Below are 16987 nucleotides of genomic sequence, written 5' to 3' on the forward strand. Positions count from 1 at the left end.
AGCTCTTGTGCTGCCATGGTCCTGTGGAAGATGGTCCGGATGGTCTAAACTCCGTGCGGGGGAAAAGGTGGCTGCCGGGACCCGATCCCGCCCCCAATTCGGGAATGGGGGTTGCACCGGCGGCCGCCTTTGCCCAGAGACAATGAACGCATTACACAGGTTCTTGACCACTCAAGGAAGGACGAGGAATGCCGGATTTGCTGCTCATCTAGGTCAGGCGTTTGCGCGTGACAGACCCGAAAAACACCAATGGCGGGCCGGGAGCTCAGGAACCGGGCCGCTGATGTTTGCAGCTTTATTTCCCCATGTCTCAGCTCGCGTATCTCGGAGTCTTGGAAGCTAATAAACGCAGTCAATGGGGTTCCTGCACTACCGAGCAAGACAGCCTTGGCAGAGAAGGGCCGACGACGATACGGCTCGATAGTTTCGATCTGATCGGGACCGTCAATCTACGCTTCCTTAGCCTCAGGCCTCGTCAAGTGGCGCCACAGCGACCAGGCCGTGAGAGAGGGCAGAGATAATGCGCAACGGCACAGAGCGGCTCGAGACCTCGCGAGGGATTCGAGAAGCAGGAAAAATACTCGCGTCCGTCCAATGAATCGCGGCCGTCGGGTTCCTGGACGAAGGCGCACGGACAAAAAGAGGGTTTGCCATCGCAACTCGCAACTCTAGGGCGGCGCTTTGCTCGCGAAACCTTTCCCCTCTTCTGCAAATCGCGGATGTTCCAAGACTTTTTGCTGATCCGTGCACCCAGCTTGGCCGCTTTTAGTAGACCTCTGGTGTGCCGTTGAACGGGTCTGTGCGACTGGGCGTGCTGTGCTGCTTTCGTTCAGAGCTTCACAACTTCAGAAACCTCTTGGAGCATTCAACTTCCGCATTGCGGCGAGCCGTAGTCGCACAACATGGCTGCGCCGCGCCGTGTGTATGCTCAGTAATGTAAGAACCGTATCGACGGGTCCATGTAAATTGCAATTTGGGGGCGCTCTTGGGGGGTCGATCACTTCTTGCCTTGGGGGCGTGTGTCTCGCCGCGTTTCTCTATTTCCCTATCCTCTGCTCAAGTGACGATGCGCAAGCGAGGTCTGCTCCGGACTCGATCGCAACTCGCGCAAGTCTCGTCAAAACACGGGAGACCCGCAAGGATACAACAGCGGCGAACGGGTTGCATGCGGCCCTGTTCTGCCGAGGTTGCAGTCCTCTGACCACTGTTGCTTCTCCTTGGTCGGGGATCCAGTTCCAGTGCCCCTTGTTAGCCTGCAACTTTTAGGTTGTGGGATGCGTTTGCCCAATGGCGGGCGCGAGGTATCGTGCTGCGGAGCTGGTTTGGTCGATTCCGGACGGGCTGCTCCATGAGGTGGGGGAATCTGGCTCACCTTCCCTGGATCTGGAGGAGCTCGAATGGCCGGGCTAGCTGTCTTTGGGCTTCAGTCGCAGGCATCGACAGCTTGTGCTTCCTTGTTTGGCACCACAAAAGTTCGACCTGGCTGAGCCTTTGTGGGAGAAATCCTTCCCGAGCAGGATGGCTGAACGCGAGCTTGTGAAGTCATGCAAGCTATGAGTGTGAAGTGCCCGTCATCAATATTGCTGCTCGCACCCCTAACTCCTGAGCAGGTTGCTCTTTTTGCTACCGTTACTTGCTTGTCCGCTTGCTTGCTCGACGATTTTGCATCACAGCGATTAGGCCTAGGTGGCCTGGAAATGGCTTCATTTGAGGCTAGTTCCAGGGAACCCGATCGTCCAGTCGGTGATCGGATTGAGGATGTTGGCCAATGGCGGCGATATCTTTCATTTTCCTCGCTTTGCGGAATACTCCGTTGGTGTCTTATTTCTCTCTTTTCTTTGCTTTTTTTTCGTTTGTTTTGGCCGATCGAATGACGGGGCTGGGTTGGGGCCTGGCGATCGTTGCAAGCCTCGCTGCTCCACCGATTGCATGGCAAAATAAGGCAGGGATGCCTAGCTAGTCTCTTACATCATTCATGATTGTGTCCACTGTGGGCGTTTTAGCAGATCTGATATTTTAGGGCGACAAGCCCAAAAGGTCCTGGATGGATCCACGTGAACATGGAAGCTGGAATGCGGATCTCGAGGGCTAGAGGGTGGCTCCAAAGAGATTTCGAGGTTTTATCTTGCGAGCTGGCAATCAGAGCATCAACGTCGGGGCTCAGCTAGGCTCACTTTCCCCGCCCGTCTCCTGGCGCATGCAGGTCCCAGTTCTCGGGAAGAGATGGGTATTGGTTGCGCAGGTTGTGTGAAGACGCGAATTCTTCAAGCACCTCATGAAGATAACACAACCTCAAGATGACGGACATGGCGCAAACCTGTCAGTCGTGCTCAGAACAGAACAGCTACAGGGGTCGAGCAGGGATGTGCAGCACCCCTGCGGCCAGCGCACAGGGGATTCGGTCAGCAGTGGGATCTAACCACAGTGCGTGAACTGGAATCCTGAGGTGTCCGTAGTGGCTGGAAAACGAACGACTCCAGTTCCGGGCGTTGGAACCAAATCCATCACCGAGTCCGAAGACGAGCGAAGGGTGGAAACCAGGCGAGACGCGGAACTTTCCCCCAACCGCAGGCCCTTGTCAACCAACCAGAATAATACCATACCTGGGAGGTGCAGGTCCGCATGAAGGAGTTCGTGCCATTGTAGACGGAATTTTGTGGTCGGCCCTGCGAACATGTTTTGGGTGTCGAGTTGAGGTCGTTTTGTGGGCGGGCGGCTTGAAAAAAGGTTCCCCCCCCGGGGGGTCATTCCTCCCATGAGAAAAAAGCCGCGCAAATTGCCCGGGCACTGTTAACGTGTAGTTGCACACTCAGCAGGACTCACAGTACGAGGTACATACAGAACCCTACCCATGCTCGTCTTTCTTGGGGGTGGGGCTCACTATCTCCAGGCGCAAGGATGTTGCTGATTGGCATCGACAAAGAGCACGTGTGAGCTGGGAAGCGGGAGCATGGAAGGCACGATTTGTTAAAATTTGGCCGCCGTCCCGACTCGACTGCACGCAATTGGAGCAAACTGCACGATCATATTTTTTGCTGAGTTTTTGGCTTGTCTTTGGCTTGCAGGCAATCCAGCATTCCCTTGCATGCGAGAGATGAACTGAATGCAGCTGGGTCAGGTCGGGATTACCGGGAACACAGCTGCCCTGGAGCTGTATCTGTAGCCCGCAGCGTGTCCTCCCCACCACTGTCCTTTCGCCCCAGCTTGCTGCTGGTGCTGGTGCTTGTTTGGAGCCCGAAATTGGCAGCTTGCTGAATGTGACGATCCAGAATTCCCACCGCCTTTCTTGACCTGCCATCCTGCATCTGCATGGCTGGCTAATGAGAGCTAATAACAATAAGACGGTTCCCGTTCCCGCACCACCACCACCACCACCTGCACCACAATACCGCTATAACAACCGCCTCTTCTCCACCGCCTCCTCGCCCGCTCGACGCCTCAAGTTTACTTTGCGCCCAGGTGGACACGCAATTGGCACTCATGAACTGGTCACGGTGACAACAGCCCTCGACAAGGTTTGGATAGTCACGGCGGCTTGCATCCGGGCGGGAGTTGAGCGCGCTGCTGTCGTCGTGCAACCGCGTCCGCGATGGGCCACGGATCCAAATTCTTGTTTCCGCTGCCGGGCCGGAAGCACAAGCCCGTGCAACAGCAGCCTCCGGCGGCCAAAACGGGGCCCCTCACCAAGGCGCAGAAAATACTCGGCACGGGCGAGATCAATATCGACTCCTCGCCATCCCTTTCCGTCGACTCAAAGTGGACTTGGGAGTCACGGTCAGCCTCGGGCATCAGCATCTCCGTATCCGAGGCGACGCCGAGCCAGACCGACGGAGGCGGGACCGGCCTGGGAATCGCGCACGAAGATGCGCCGGCTGTCTTTAGGGCCAGGCCCGAGCGCCGGTGGGAGGAAGAATCCGAGATAATACCTAGGAACCTGAACAACCAGAACCACACGGCAGTGGGAGGCACAACCGACGCGTCGAGTCTTCGTCGACGCCAATCGAGTTCCACCATCACGTCGTACTACGACAAGTCGAAGCTTCCACTCTCGATATCCCAGCAGACTTCTAATTCGGCCATGGCGAAAGGACTCCCGCCCAAGGCGCACGCCCTCCTCGACATGGATGGCTTGGCCGAGACCAAGCCGAAGAAGAAGCCTACGAGGCTAGATCTCTCGTCTCTGTTGCCCCGGTCAAAGTTCTCGAGACACCCAAAGCCGGATTCACAGAAGGGCCCGGTGCTCAGCCCGGAATCTATAACCACATCACCCTCTATGATGTCCATGTCGCCGGATACACCCCAGCCGCCGACTCCAAACAGGCTAGTGAGGAAGCCCAAGAAGAAGGCAACGAAAGAGTCGCTGCGGGAACTGCCTCCGGTTGTTGAAGCACAGCCAATGCCCCAGATCCAGCAACACCCTCCAGCCAGGCGTGACTTGGCAGCTGCGGGTGCGCTGGCTGGTGGGCGGCACAATCCCAGCAAGTCCACGGTCAATCTCTTCAACCTATACGACCATTACGAACAGCTGTCGTTCGCCGATGTTTTGGAAAAGGAGATAAACTCAGGGCCCAATGCCGGCTTTGACCTGTCATCCGATCGCCATATCCCTGTTTACAAACCGCCGCTCGGCAACGGTTCCGACAGGGCGTTTCTGTCGCCTTTCCCGCCCAATGGAATCCGCTCTCCCTATTCATCCAAGCAGCCATCCCCCTCGGGTGGCGCTTCCGACATGCAATTGGCTGGGGTTGTGAGCCCTTTGGGCCTCATCTCACCACATGCCGATAGCGCCAGCATCTCGAGCCGGCATACAAGGACGTCCAAGGCCTCGAAACGGACAGACCGCAGCCTCACGGATATCGATCTGCAGCAAAACAGCGTGCTCGCGCTTTCGTCCGACTCCGAGGATGACAGTTATGAGCCTTCGTCAAAAAGCTCTTTGGCGGTCCCGGCGTTGAGCGACGGGCAGACAAGTCCCACGAGCCCGCGCTCCGCCATATCCCAACGTTCCATACCAGCCACTCCCCAGGATACAAGCCGCCCAAAGATGCCCAAGCGCACAAGCTTCGCGACGAACCCCCAGTTCCTGCCGATCCCCGAAGGCGCAGCGGCAGCAAGCCCCCTAAAGATTGGTTCCCGGTCGAGCTCCATATTGCCAAACTTTTCGACCAAGAAAGTATCACCGTCGCTGTCACACCAGATGTCGCGGCTCTCCATCAACACGACATCGACTTCTCGAACTGTCTCGTACGAAACCATGCAAAACTCCGGCAGCCGCGAGGCCAAGGCGATCAGCATGGTGCCCAAGAGCAGCCCGTCGCAGCTCTCCAACTGGCTCGGATCCGCCGATAAACGCCTCGACAACTTTCCGACTCCCCCCAAACATCGAGCCAACCGGCCGTCCATAGCATCCCAGGCGTCTGATCAACCTACGCCGCCGCTGTCGCCGACCAGCGTCGACTTTTATCTGCAAAGCCACCACACCTCCATGGCAACCTTCGACGCTAGATCAACCAGTAGCGGCAAAAGCCTCGGCGGAGGCGCGGTAAAGGGAACCCGTCGGAGCAGCGCCGCCAGCAGTTTGCAGGATACCAGCAGCGGTCGCTTCATGGCCGTCACGCGGCAAGAAGAGATGCTATTGGCGGCTCTTAGATTGAAGCGGGCTCGGATGCGCGAGGACAAAATCTCCGAGTTTGAAGAGGATCTAGATAACGAGGACCACGTGCTGGAGCGTGAAACTACTAATGAGAGTAGCATCTACAGCAGTGGCATGTCGAGGCAGTCTTCAATGAGCACCATGCGCAACGCGGAGACGGGAGCAGGATCCCTGACTGCCCGGCCGCACCAGCAACCTCAAATTCGACTCAGCAGCGGGTCGAGCGAGCACAGAACGGAAAAGGGATCAGGCCGTGGACAGATTCTGTTGATGATGGACCGGCCGATGAAGAGCGCGTCAGCACTGGACACGGCGGAACCGAGCCCAGACCTCAGCGACTTTTTGGAATTTGACGACAGCAGAGACGGGTTCCCGATGCACTACTCTTCTTCCTCCGCTAGTCAAGGGGCGCAGAGCAGGAAGTCGAGCCCAGGGGCGAGTGCAGAGTCTATGTCAGGGGCATCGACCCAAGACCGAAACGCGACACCGGCTTCCACTTCTACGCGGGCCAAGCCACGCGGGAGGGGCGACGGCCTGTTGAGACAGAGCGACGACAATGCCGATACAAGAACGGGCACACGCCGAAGGGACGATAGAGATGCTCACGCTCGGATACCCGAGAACGTTGCGGAGGAGGAAGACACCCAAAACGGCTTTCCACGCCCAGACTCGCCCATCTCTCCCGATGCCTTCCCCATGCCCAACCCAATTGCCAGGAAGAAGCAAGTTCGACTGAGCGCCGTTGGCAATTACAAGCCCAATGTTGAGGCCGGGTGGTGGGATGACTCTGGCTAACAAAATGATGAAGACGGCCAGCAGCGGGTCAGCATGAACATGGAGCACTGGCGGTCTTGGAAGGGTTTCCCCCCTCGCTTTTCGCGACTCCTCACTGGCCTCCCTTTTCTTACCAATACCTGAATGGTACACATTAATATCGTCGACATGGCGACACCGACACAACGAGCGCCGGATCGTCGCTCATTTTCTAAACAATTGGCCATTGCCGAGCCTAATCTCCTTTGTATGAGCGGGCAGATGTAATATGGAGCACTGGAAGCTAGTGGGAGGATGGATATCATCTGGGTTCTGGAAGGTGGCAAAGGAGGAGTTATGGAGCCAACGACTTGAATGATGTGCATGGTTTCAGCTTGCACTCGCCTCTCATTCCAGTCACACTGTACTGCTCTGGATAGCAGATTTTGACCCAGGACGCTTGGGCGGCAGCAGTTAGCAGCTGCTCGTCTCTGCTGTCACTGGGCGCACTAGATACCCGGTTCCATAGAACCGATTGTAATTACGCGGCGGCTGACGACACGAACATACCACTAATTACTTACTACTATTAAACACCGCTGCGGATGGCGGAATATAAATCGCTAGTTCTCTAAATGCCCATAGCTGGTTTGGGGAGCAGCGATCGTGGTAGTGAAGTAAGTTACTGGGTGAATATTGCTTTTGTTTCGGTGCTTTGACGTGATACGGATACGAGGTGGATCCCCCATCGTCGCGCTGTAAACTCGGAAATTGGTGGTTTTGCTGTGGGTCCACCCCGCTAAAATGGGCTTGGCTTGGGCACAGACCGACCACCAGCGCACCTGATGTCATTTCCTAGGCCCCGAACCAAGCCTCGGACCCGAAGGGAGCTGGAGAAACAATTTCCATTAAACATCTTGCAATCCAGACCCGAACAACGCTACGGCCAAACTAGGCCCTGTATAGGCAAGGTACGAACACGAAAAGTCCAAGTCAGAAAAACGGTGACGCGTCCTCTTATCTCCACTGCCAATCCTACTTCTGGCTGTAGGTTCAGCCTTGCCTCTCCTGCCTCTGCAGCTCTTCGCGGAAGACGTTGCGGCCCTGACCGATGGAGGCATCGCCTAGCTTGGGGTGGCTCGGGGCGGTGGGTGACCAGCTGTCGCGGTCGGTGAGCTGGATGCCGCCGACACGGGCGTCAGGCTTGTCGCTGCGTATGCCTCCGACACCAGCCGCCGCATCGCCTGCGCCGACGCGCTCCGACCGGCTCTGCCGCACCCCGTACCCGCTCGACCGCCTCTTGATGCCGCCGCCGAGCGTGCCGACCAGCGGCAGCGTGCCGTGGCGCCGGAACGACCACACGCACAGCCCTGCCACCAGCAGCACCGCTAGCCCCACCACAACTGGCACCGCGATCACCACGGCGCTCGTCCCCGAACTGCCCCCCGACGCCCCCATGCCCGCCGTCGCGACCGTCACTGTCGGCCCAATCTGCACCGTGAAGTCGTTCTCGTCGGGGGTCGATATGTCGTCCTGCTGCAGCATGAAGGTGATGTTGAGCGCCACCGCCTTGTACGGCGCCAAGAAGTCTGACTCGATCTTCCACGCGTAGAAGCCCTGGCTGGCCGGCACGCTGTGGATCAGGATGCCGTTCGCCGTCCCCTGCACCTCAATGTTGAGCGCCACCGCCCCGTCGGGGTTCTCGCCGAAGAAGGTCGGCGCCCACGTCACTGTTTCGTCTCGAGTCAGTACGGCCGTCGCGATGCCGGTCGGAAGGGAACGCACATAGCGCAATGCAGGAAGAGGCACAACCGCCATTGCGGAGAGAAAGAGGGAAAAGACAACAGCGACGCTTACCGTAGTAGGTCTGCCCTGGATACAGCGTGGAGCCGGACTTGGGCTGGCAGAAGGGCTCGTCGTAGCCCTGGTTCAGCGTGCAGGCGAGGAAGGCGCCCACGTCGTTGCTGTAGCCCGTGGCCGTCGCCACGGGCGGCAGCCCCGTGTACGTCGACACGCGCCCGCTCGGCGTTAGCGTGTACGTGCCCGTCGCGAGTAGGTAGTCGGGCGCCTGCGAGATGGTCGACCGCGCCCCGTCCGCCGTCACCACGCTCGGCGTGATGGTCTGGCCCACGCCCGCCGCGTTGACCGTCACCCACGGCACCGGCGGCGCCGGGGCGACGCCGCCCGCTTGCGGGAGCGCGAGCGCTGGCTGGCTTTGCAGCGCAAGACCCGCGGCAACGGCGGCGGCAAGCTGCCGTAGGCTCTGTTTTCGTCCCATTTCGTTTGTCGTTTGTAATTCTTCTCAATCGCACTCTGGGGTCCTCGTCTGGTGTTGAGTGGCAGCGCGCGAGGTTTCCCAGTGTTCCCTGCAAGTGCAAAGGGAACAGGCGCTGTTTGTGACCACCACGCTCGAGTCTGGCTGGGTGCGCGTGTGCGATATCTTCTTATTGTTCCCCGGGGGGTGTCAGCTAGCGATTATCTGCACCTCCAGACCGCATAAATATGCGAAATGCGGGCGGCGAGGACAGGCGGCCACGGAGAGATCAGGCTGCAGGGCCAAAAATCGGGAACGGTTGTTTATCTCTCGCAACCACACGCACACGCACTCCGAGAGGCGTTGTTGCGTTGTTATTGTCGGCAGAGATCGATCCGCAAATGGTAGCTCAACAGAACGGCGCAGTCCACGGGACAGGACAGGAACAAGAAGCAGTGCCTGGAGGTGGTGAGGTGAGTCAGGGCGGGCACAGCATATGCACACACGCATACGCACACTTGATCTCTCAACAAGACTGGATTCAATGGACTGCTACTGCTGCAGTGCTCTCTCCGCTGGCCCCCGTCGGGCCACCACACAAGGTCGCGATCTGTGGATCGCTTTCTGTCGTGGGAGGCTGGCCAAAGACCATGCCGCCCCAAGTTACCCCTCCATCAGCGTGCCATTCCAGCCACTCCAGCCATGCGGCCCTCCAATCCCCCACCGCTGCTGGCACACCACACGTGCAGTCCGCTTCCTCGATCGGGAGAAACGCACCCGGCGGAGGGAGCTAGGGCACATCTTAGCCCTTCGGCTTGGGCACAAGAAGCATGCCGGCAAAGAGGATGGCGGGGCTGCCCACCTGCTGGCCCTGCTGGCCGGCCACTTGAGATGGGATCCAGACCCCCCTTCCAGCCGACGACCACCATTCCATCATCTCGGCGCCGCCTGATTGGCCAACCATTTCGAGCCTGCGCTGTTTATGCGGGGCTTCGGCACGGCCATGGCCTGTCGTCCTTCCTCGCTTGCCTGCAATGGACGGGACAGCATGGAGGGCCAAGTTTGACCCCGCAGCTCACCTGCACCGCTTTCACTCAAGATTGACCTCGTCCACCGCGTGGGAGTATTCGCTGCGCTATCGACGGGCTGCTGGTTACAACTCTATCTAGAGAGGTTACACCTCTATCTAGAGAGGAGGGACCGCAGCTGGGCTGGGCCGCCCTCGCTGTGGATTCGCTCTGTCCCGAGGCCAAGAACGCCAATCCGTCATTTCTTGTTCGGGATTTTACGTACAAGCGGAAAATGGCCACTGTTGGCGCTGCTCGCATGCCGTGGCCCCCGGGATAGCTGCTCTGGGCCAGCTCCTCGCTCGTACGCCCTTATCAAAGCCTCTTGTTTTCGAGGCTACCCATCTGGCCGTTACCGCGCTCGTGGCTCGGCCGACCTCATTAGGAACCACCGGCCCACAAGCCAGACGGTTTTGTTTTCGTGGTGCTCTGAGCTGGCTGGCATTCTCCCGCTTCCGTCCGTCCTGCCGCCCTGTTCCTCCCGGCGCACCGGGTCCCTGATATCAGACAAGCATTACCAGCTTATCTAGCCCGCACCTCAGAGATTCAGTTTGCAGAATGAAGACGACCCGAGCTGCCAAGGCGGCCCTCGCGGCTGGGCTGTCTGCCTCGATAGTGGCCGCCCAGGGCTGCTCCAACGTCATCGTCCCCAGTCATGCTCTCCCAGTTGTCGCCAGCGGGTGGCAAGCACAGCTGGTCGTCGCCGGCCTGGTAAAGCCCCGCAGCATCCAGTTCGACAGCACTGGCGCATTGCTCGTCGTCGAGAGCGGCAAGGGCGTCACCCGTCACAGCTTCACCGACAATGGCGGTACATGCGTTACTCTGACCAAGTCCACCGTGCTCATCGACCAGGCGGCGGTATGTTGAGCTCCCGGTGCTTCTCTGTCCTGGCTAGTTGCCCTCGAGCTGACTCCCGCGGGACTTGTAGCTCAACCATGGCCTTGCGCTGTCGGCCGACGGAAAGACACTCTACGCATCCTCGGTCGACTCCGTCTTCGCCTGGGACTACGACCCGAACGCCGGCTCCGTTGGGGGCAGGCCAGTCGTCGTCGTGAACAACATGGGCAACAATGACCTCGTCACGCGGACGCTCCTGATGTCCAAGAAGCAGACCAACACGCTGCTGGTCTCGCGCGGCAGCTCCGACGGGAACGAGGCCAAAGCCACGGTGCTGTCGAGCGGTCTGTCTCAGATCCGGGCCTTTGACCTTTCGGCTAGCAAATCCCGGGTGTACGACTACGACACGGACGGCACGGTGCTCGGGTGGGGTCTGCGCAACTCCGTCGGCGTCGGCGAGCACCCCATCACCGGGGGCATCTACGCGGTCGAGAACAGCATCGACGGCGTGACGCGCGACGGCAAGGACATCCACGAGAACAACCCGGGCGAGGAGCTCAACTTCTTCGGCTACCTCAACGCCACCAAGGCGAACCAGGGCGGCAACTACGGGTACCCCAAGTGCTTCGCCGTGTGGGACGTGTCCGAGATCCCCGAGAGCGACGGGCTCGGCGTCGGCAAGCAGTTCGCCATACAGGAGAACAGCACGCTCACCGACGAGACGTGCGCGTCCGACTACGTCGCGCCCCGCCTGACCTTCCCGGCCCACTACGCCCCCATCGACATCAAGTTTGCCGCCGACGGCAAGACTGCCTACGTCACGTTTCGCGGCAGCTGTGAGTGCCCTCCCCCCCCGCCATTGACATTGTTCTTGGTCCGGTAGCTAATATTCGGCTGCAGTCGACAAGACGCAGCCCGCCGGCTACCGCCTGGCCTCGGTGGCGTTCAACGCCGACACGGGCGAGCCCGTGGCGTCGCCCGACAGCAACGACGCGCTGACCGACATCCTGACAAACGCCAACCAGACGGACTGCCCCGACAAGTGCTTCCGCCCCGTCGGTCTCGCCTTTGACGCCGCCGGCCGCCTGTGGATGACGGCCGACTCCACCGGCGAGATCTACGTGCTGCAGAAGACGTCGTCGTCGCCCACGGCCACGACCGGCGGCACCTTTGTCACGGCCACCAGCAAGCCTAACGCTGCGGCCGCGCTGTGGAGCCCCGACACCAAGCTGCTCGGCTACGGCGTGGTCGGTGCGCTCGCCGCGTGGCTGGCGGTGCTCTGAGCCGTGTCGGTTTGTGTTGGCGGATTAGTATCTGCATGAACTGTCGCTCACACGCAGGGTAGAGGGATGGTGCGTGATCGTCTTGAGGCGGCACTTTTGTTTTGGCGAGGGATGCACATGTGTATATAATTAGTAAGCAACATGGCGGGCGCAACTTGGATCGTGTTTGTGATTTTCCTTATTATTTTCTACCAGCTATTTATAGGCCCCGTTTGAACACAGCGCCCTACCGTGGAATATGTCTTGTCTACATTCCATGCCAGATTACCCACCAAGACGACAACACCATCCCGCCGTAACACCATCCCGCCTGGTTTTGGATTGGGAAATGGTGAAGATATTTCATCTATACAGAACTTAGATTTTTACGGTGACTCTATCTGTGTACCCTACCAGCTTAAAGGCGTGCTCGACGGCACTGACAATTGAGCCCAGGTAAGAGTGGACCAAACCAGCCTGCTGCTTCCTTCTCCACAACGGAAGGGATGGGATGGGACGGGGTAGCATTGACCATTGACCAAGGCGACGGAACGCAAGCACCTAGCGGGCATGCTGTATGTACATATACATACTGTACGTGGTTGAAGCTACTTGCTAGCGGCGGACGGGCATACAGTACTGTTACAAGAGCACCCCGCAAACTACCTGATCCTGCCTGCCATGTCCCCCTCACCCCATGTTTGCCTTCCTTTCTTTTCCCCGGCGTCTTTTCTCCCGCGCCGCCCCCATGCGGGAGGGAGTTTGGTGGGACTTGGGTGGGTGGCTAGGTGAATTGCATTGGATTGGCAGAGATGTGCGCCGAGACCGGACCTAACTAACTGACTAGACTGTTGGTTTTTGTTGTTGCGCTTTCTTTGCTTTTTTTCGTTTCTTTTTCGTTTCTTTTTCTTTTTTTTTTCTTTCGCCCTTCTGCTTCCCCCTCTTCTCATGCTTCCCTCACGACTGGGTAGCTGAGTACTGCTGGGATAGTAACGAATAACGCATTTCGTGTGTGTGCGATCCTTTTTGCCCCCACCCTCCCCTCCCGCCCCCTTTTTCTCCAGTCTTGCGCTCGTTTGTTTCTTTGTTGCCTGTGTGTCTATCTGTAATAGACTGTTACTCACCGCCAAACTTGAACGCCTCACGACTGTCTCTGGGTGGGTAGGTACCTATGTAACTAAACCAAGCAGGATCACCTACGTTCGCTCCGGATTATTACAGCCCGGCGGTGGGTCGGTTGCTGGATGCCAGCCATGTTGTTACTAGTCCAGGGGGGTGGGGGTTTTGCCACTCTTCTCTCGGCAGCATGCATGTACAAGGCAGACAATTACGTTGCAGGGACACTGAGAATCATTCTGGAAGGTGCTTTGCGCGGCACACAGCCCAAGCCAATAGTGCGCTGCGCGCCAAGGGGCGGTGCTGTGCAACGTTGGGTCTTTGCTGTTTGGCTGACTGGCTAGCTACCTGGATCGTGACCTTCCTCCCCCGTCCCCGTTTCCCCGCATTTTCCCACAAGCCGTCTGCCGGTCTTCGAATCGAACTAACTGTACAGCAGCTAGCTAGCTACCTTGTGCTTGGCAGTTCTGTGGTGGTGGTGGGCGAGCCAGGCCCCACACGCCAGCTGGGCCAAGCTATCAGTGACAAAGCAATGACAGCTCCAAAGACTAGGCGCTGGGGACGGTGGCGGCCATCTCGGCGTGCAGCTCGTTGAAGCGCAGCGTGTAGGCGAACAAGTCGCGCCTGGTGAGCCGCAGCTGGCCCATCCCGCGCACCGCCGTGTCGTAGACGAGCTGGTCCGACGGCTGGTACACGCCCCTGAGCCCCGCGAGCACCGCCGTGCCGCGGTCGTGTGTCCGTATCACGCCCGGCGGCTCGCTGCTGCCGATGATGCTCAATAGGTTGATGGCGAGTTGCATCTCCTGCATCTCGGAGAGGACCGTGCTGGCGTCCAGCCCGACGCGCGCATGAAGAGGAGGCGCACGATTCGCACCCACGGCCCGTAGTTCGCGCGGCTGACTAGGAAGGACGCCTTGGGCAGCTTGAAGTCGATCCAGGCGATGGGGCGCGGGGGGGCCTTGTCGCGCTCGGCGACGGGGAGCTGAGGGGTGTCCTCGACGGCGCCGGGCCGGCCCGCTCAGCGCGTGATGAAATGGGCATCGGATCGTGGCTCGACTCGTGAATCGGCTGGACTGTCTGCTTGGCCCAAGTGACCTCGGCCGCGAGACTTGTGCGGTTATTGTGTGTTGTCTCCGGCTCCGGTCCGTACCCAAGGTGCCCGGTCTGCCTTGTTCACATGCAGCGCAGCTTCTAGAACTAAGAGTAGTGTCTTGCACCCGGCGCTACGCCGGCTATACAACGAACAAGGTTTCTCTCCAAACTCTCGTCTCCAAGCCCTCCATGTTCAGGGTAGCCACAGCTGTTGCGCGGACCTCCAAGCAAGGCGTCTGGTTTGTACGCGGCTACGGCAATCCCAACGTCAAGCCCCCCACACGCTTGATAGAAGAACCTCAACCAATCCGAAACGTCACCACCCCAGCTCCATCCCCGGGCCACTTACTGCCACCACCATTCCCCTTGGCGCCACCATCCTCGCCCTCCACAGCCCCCATCAGGCCCGGAACGTACGCCTCGCCTACAAACACCCAGCGGTCCTTCTTCGCCTCGGCAGTAACAGGACGCAGCACGTAAGGCGTCTCGCCGCCGGCCAGCAGCACCAGTGCGTCGCCGGCCCGGGCGGTCGGCGGCGCCATGGCGAAGTAGCAGCCGCCGGGTTTTCCTTCTGCTCTGTTATTGGTGGTGGTGGTGGTGGTGGTGGTGGTGCTAGTGTTGTCGTTTTTGGATTGTGTCACAGCGAAGCAGCGGTGCACGGCGTGGTCTTCGGCGGCTTGTAGCCAGGCCGTGGGATTCGGGGGCGGTGGCTTCTGTTTGCTGTTGCTGGTGCTGGTGCTGGTGCTGGTGCTGGTGTTGTTGTTGTTGTTGGTGGTGGTGGTGGTACTGTCAGGGGCTGCTGTGGACGCGGCCAGTGATAGCAGCTTGCGCGGGTCGTGCTTGCTGCTGTAGCTCGACGAGCTGGGGAACAGCTTTTGCAGCGCGGCGAGGCCCGAGTGGTATGCTGCTGTATTGTTGCTGTTGTTGTTGGTGGTGGTGGTTGAGTCCGCAGGAGGCGGTTTCGGGATTTTGGGCATCAGTCGCGGGGTGGCTGCCGGCGGGGGAGTAGCCGGCGAGGACAGCTCGGTGACGAGCGCTGCGGGCGCGAGCGTCTCGAGAAAGGCCAGTAGAGCCGGCGCCGAGGCGTCGCCGCGGTACGCGCCCTGGGTGGTGAACTTGGCCGCGTCGCTCTTGGACGACGACGACGACGACAGCGACGCCTGGCTGCCCCTTGCGGTGTCGGCTCTGGAGGACGACGGCTGGGCCGGGGGAGAGGCGGCCGCGCTCAGCCGGGCGAGCCGCCAGGCGGCCTGGACGAGGTCCTTCTTGGACGAGTCCGACACGAAACAGTGCGAGGTGAACCTGGGAGTGACCTTGGCGATGGTGTCGACGACGACGCCCTTGACCACCAGTGTCTTGTACCCGTCCTCGAACGAGCCGCTCGTGATGCCGGACCGCGACGAGCCCGCCGCCCGGTAGCGGCCCGGGTGGCCGACGAGGCTGTGGAAGCGGCCGGCGTCCCACCGCGGCACCCACGTCGGCAGCAGCGGGTCGGGCCCGGGCAGTGGCGGCCGCGCGTCGCCGCTGTCCGACACGGCGTTGAGCAGCATCAGCGTGCTGTCGTTGCTGAGGGCGCGGATGGCGATCTCGTGGTAGATGGTCGAGATGGCGTTGTCGTAGTCGGGCTGGATGATGATGGCCTGCTCCGCCTCGACCCACGCCGAGTGGTGGCCCAGCTGCGAGTAGACGTAGTCGCGCGGGTCCGTCGCCAGCGTCCGCGCGCTCAGGCACAGCTGGTACACGAAGCTCCGATGCGCCCGGCTCTCCGCCTTGGGCCGCGGCTTGTCGACGAAGCGGTGGAACAGCAGCGTGACCGAGCTGGTGTCGATCTTGTACTTCTTCTTGAGCTCCCAGCCCTGCACCTCGAGCTTCTTCATCGAGTCGTGCAGCGCCTCCCACCCCATGTTCTCGGAGCCCCAGTGCACGACGGCCTCGGCATCCGTGCCGATCTCCTGGGGGATCCACGCCCGGCGGAACCACGGCAGCCTGCTGAGCTCGCGCAGAGACCTCCAGTACTCGGTGGGGAGCCAATCGAGGCTGGCCCCCTTCGACTTGCACAGGCTGGCCAAGAGCTTGTCGCCGAAGATGGAGCGCAGAGCTCCGACGAGCTGAAAGGCGCGCGATGCGTGGCCGTCAGCGTCGGGGCCGAGCCACACGAGGATCTGGCTGGCGGCGCGGAAGATGGCGTGCATCAGCCGGACCTGCTTGTTGCGCTCGACCGTGTCCCGCTGGTTGATGCAGATCTGGTCGATCCAGATGCGTAGCGCCGGCCGGCCCGTCGGCGGACGCAGCCGCCTCAGCGCCGCGCCCAGACTCTCCGTGATGGCCAGCTTCTTGCCGTCGATGAGTATGGCGTCTGTCAGCCGGGGCTCGCCCCACACGTACGACAGGGCTTTGTAGTCGCCGCTGTTGCCGACCCAGAGGGGCTCGAGGCGGCCGGCCAGCTTGTCGTCGCCGCCGCCCGGTTTCAGTACTAGCACGCGCGTGCCCGTCCCGTACGAGTCGTGGATCGGCTGGTAGCTGTAGAAGGTGGCGAGCACGGCCGATTCGATCTTTTTCTCCCGCGCAAGCTGTTCGCTCTCTCTGGCCAGTCTTTGTTCCTCTTCCCTCTGCCTGTTGTCTTGTTCTCTCGCGAGGTTGTGTAGAAACTGCCTCCCTGGAGAGAAGGAAATATTGCTCAGGTTGCTGTGTGCCATCTCGGCTCTATGCCTGTTACTCTGCTATCCCAAAGTATCTTGAGGACTTGGCGGTGAAGTCTTGCGGGGTAGATTGACCAGTTGACTGAGGCTGAGCCGGAAATCCCCGCAAGTCGAAGCACAGTCCCCGAATTCGGACGAGCCATGGGCACATGTAAGCCAGCTGCAGTAAACTTTGGCCGCTGTAGCAATAAGAGACTTGAGTGACTGCTAAACTGAACTGATTAGTCACCACAGCAAGTATTTGATATCAAATA

At 59.9% G+C, this 16987-nt stretch overlaps 5 protein-coding genes across 5 annotated transcripts; 3 read left to right on the forward strand and 2 right to left on the reverse strand.

The window, feature by feature from the left end:
- The first annotated feature begins 1366 nt into the window (after nt 1-1366).
- On the forward strand, nt 1367-2036 carry B0T26DRAFT_724213 (uncharacterized protein). The gene has a single exon (XM_060442666.1). It carries the CDS (start codon nt 1545-1547, stop codon nt 1872-1874), a length of 330 nt encoding a protein of 109 aa, XP_060293455.1. The 5' UTR covers nt 1367-1544; the 3' UTR covers nt 1875-2036.
- Nucleotides 2037-3589: 1553 nt separating this feature from the next.
- On the forward strand, nt 3590-6448 carry B0T26DRAFT_653446 (uncharacterized protein; the record flags this gene model as incomplete). Its single annotated transcript, XM_060438459.1, has 1 exon — nt 3590-6448. The coding sequence occupies one exon, from the start codon at nt 3590-3592 to the stop codon at nt 6446-6448; it is 2859 nt and encodes a 952-aa protein (XP_060293456.1).
- Nucleotides 6449-7471: 1023 nt separating this feature from the next.
- B0T26DRAFT_600575 (uncharacterized protein) lies at nt 7472-8582 on the reverse strand (the record flags this gene model as incomplete). The annotated part of the gene is made up of 2 exons (XM_060435725.1): nt 7472-8136; nt 8264-8582. Coding segments are annotated over 2 exons (984 nt in total), but the record flags the coding sequence as incomplete, so codon positions are not given.
- A 1703-nt stretch (nt 8583-10285) lies between these two features.
- Nucleotides 10286-11748, forward strand: B0T26DRAFT_614112 (soluble quino protein glucose/sorbosone dehydrogenase; the record flags this gene model as incomplete). Its single annotated transcript, XM_060435948.1, has 3 exons — nt 10286-10585; nt 10656-11400; nt 11465-11748. Coding segments are annotated over 3 exons (1329 nt in total), but the record flags the coding sequence as incomplete, so codon positions are not given.
- Nucleotides 11749-13935: 2187 nt separating this feature from the next.
- B0T26DRAFT_787414 (heterokaryon incompatibility protein-domain-containing protein) lies at nt 13936-16926 on the reverse strand. Its single transcript, XM_060446791.1, has one exon. It carries the CDS (start codon nt 16728-16730, stop codon nt 14334-14336), a length of 2397 nt encoding a protein of 798 aa, XP_060293459.1. The 5' UTR covers nt 16731-16926; the 3' UTR covers nt 13936-14333.
- Nucleotides 16927-16987: the final 61 nt, after the last annotated feature.

This window comes from Lasiosphaeria miniovina (assembly GCF_030549165.1).
Source record: "Lasiosphaeria miniovina strain SMH2392-1A chromosome Unknown B0T26scaffold_6, whole genome shotgun sequence".
Lineage (NCBI taxonomy): Eukaryota > Fungi > Ascomycota > Sordariomycetes > Sordariales > Lasiosphaeriaceae > Lasiosphaeria > Lasiosphaeria miniovina.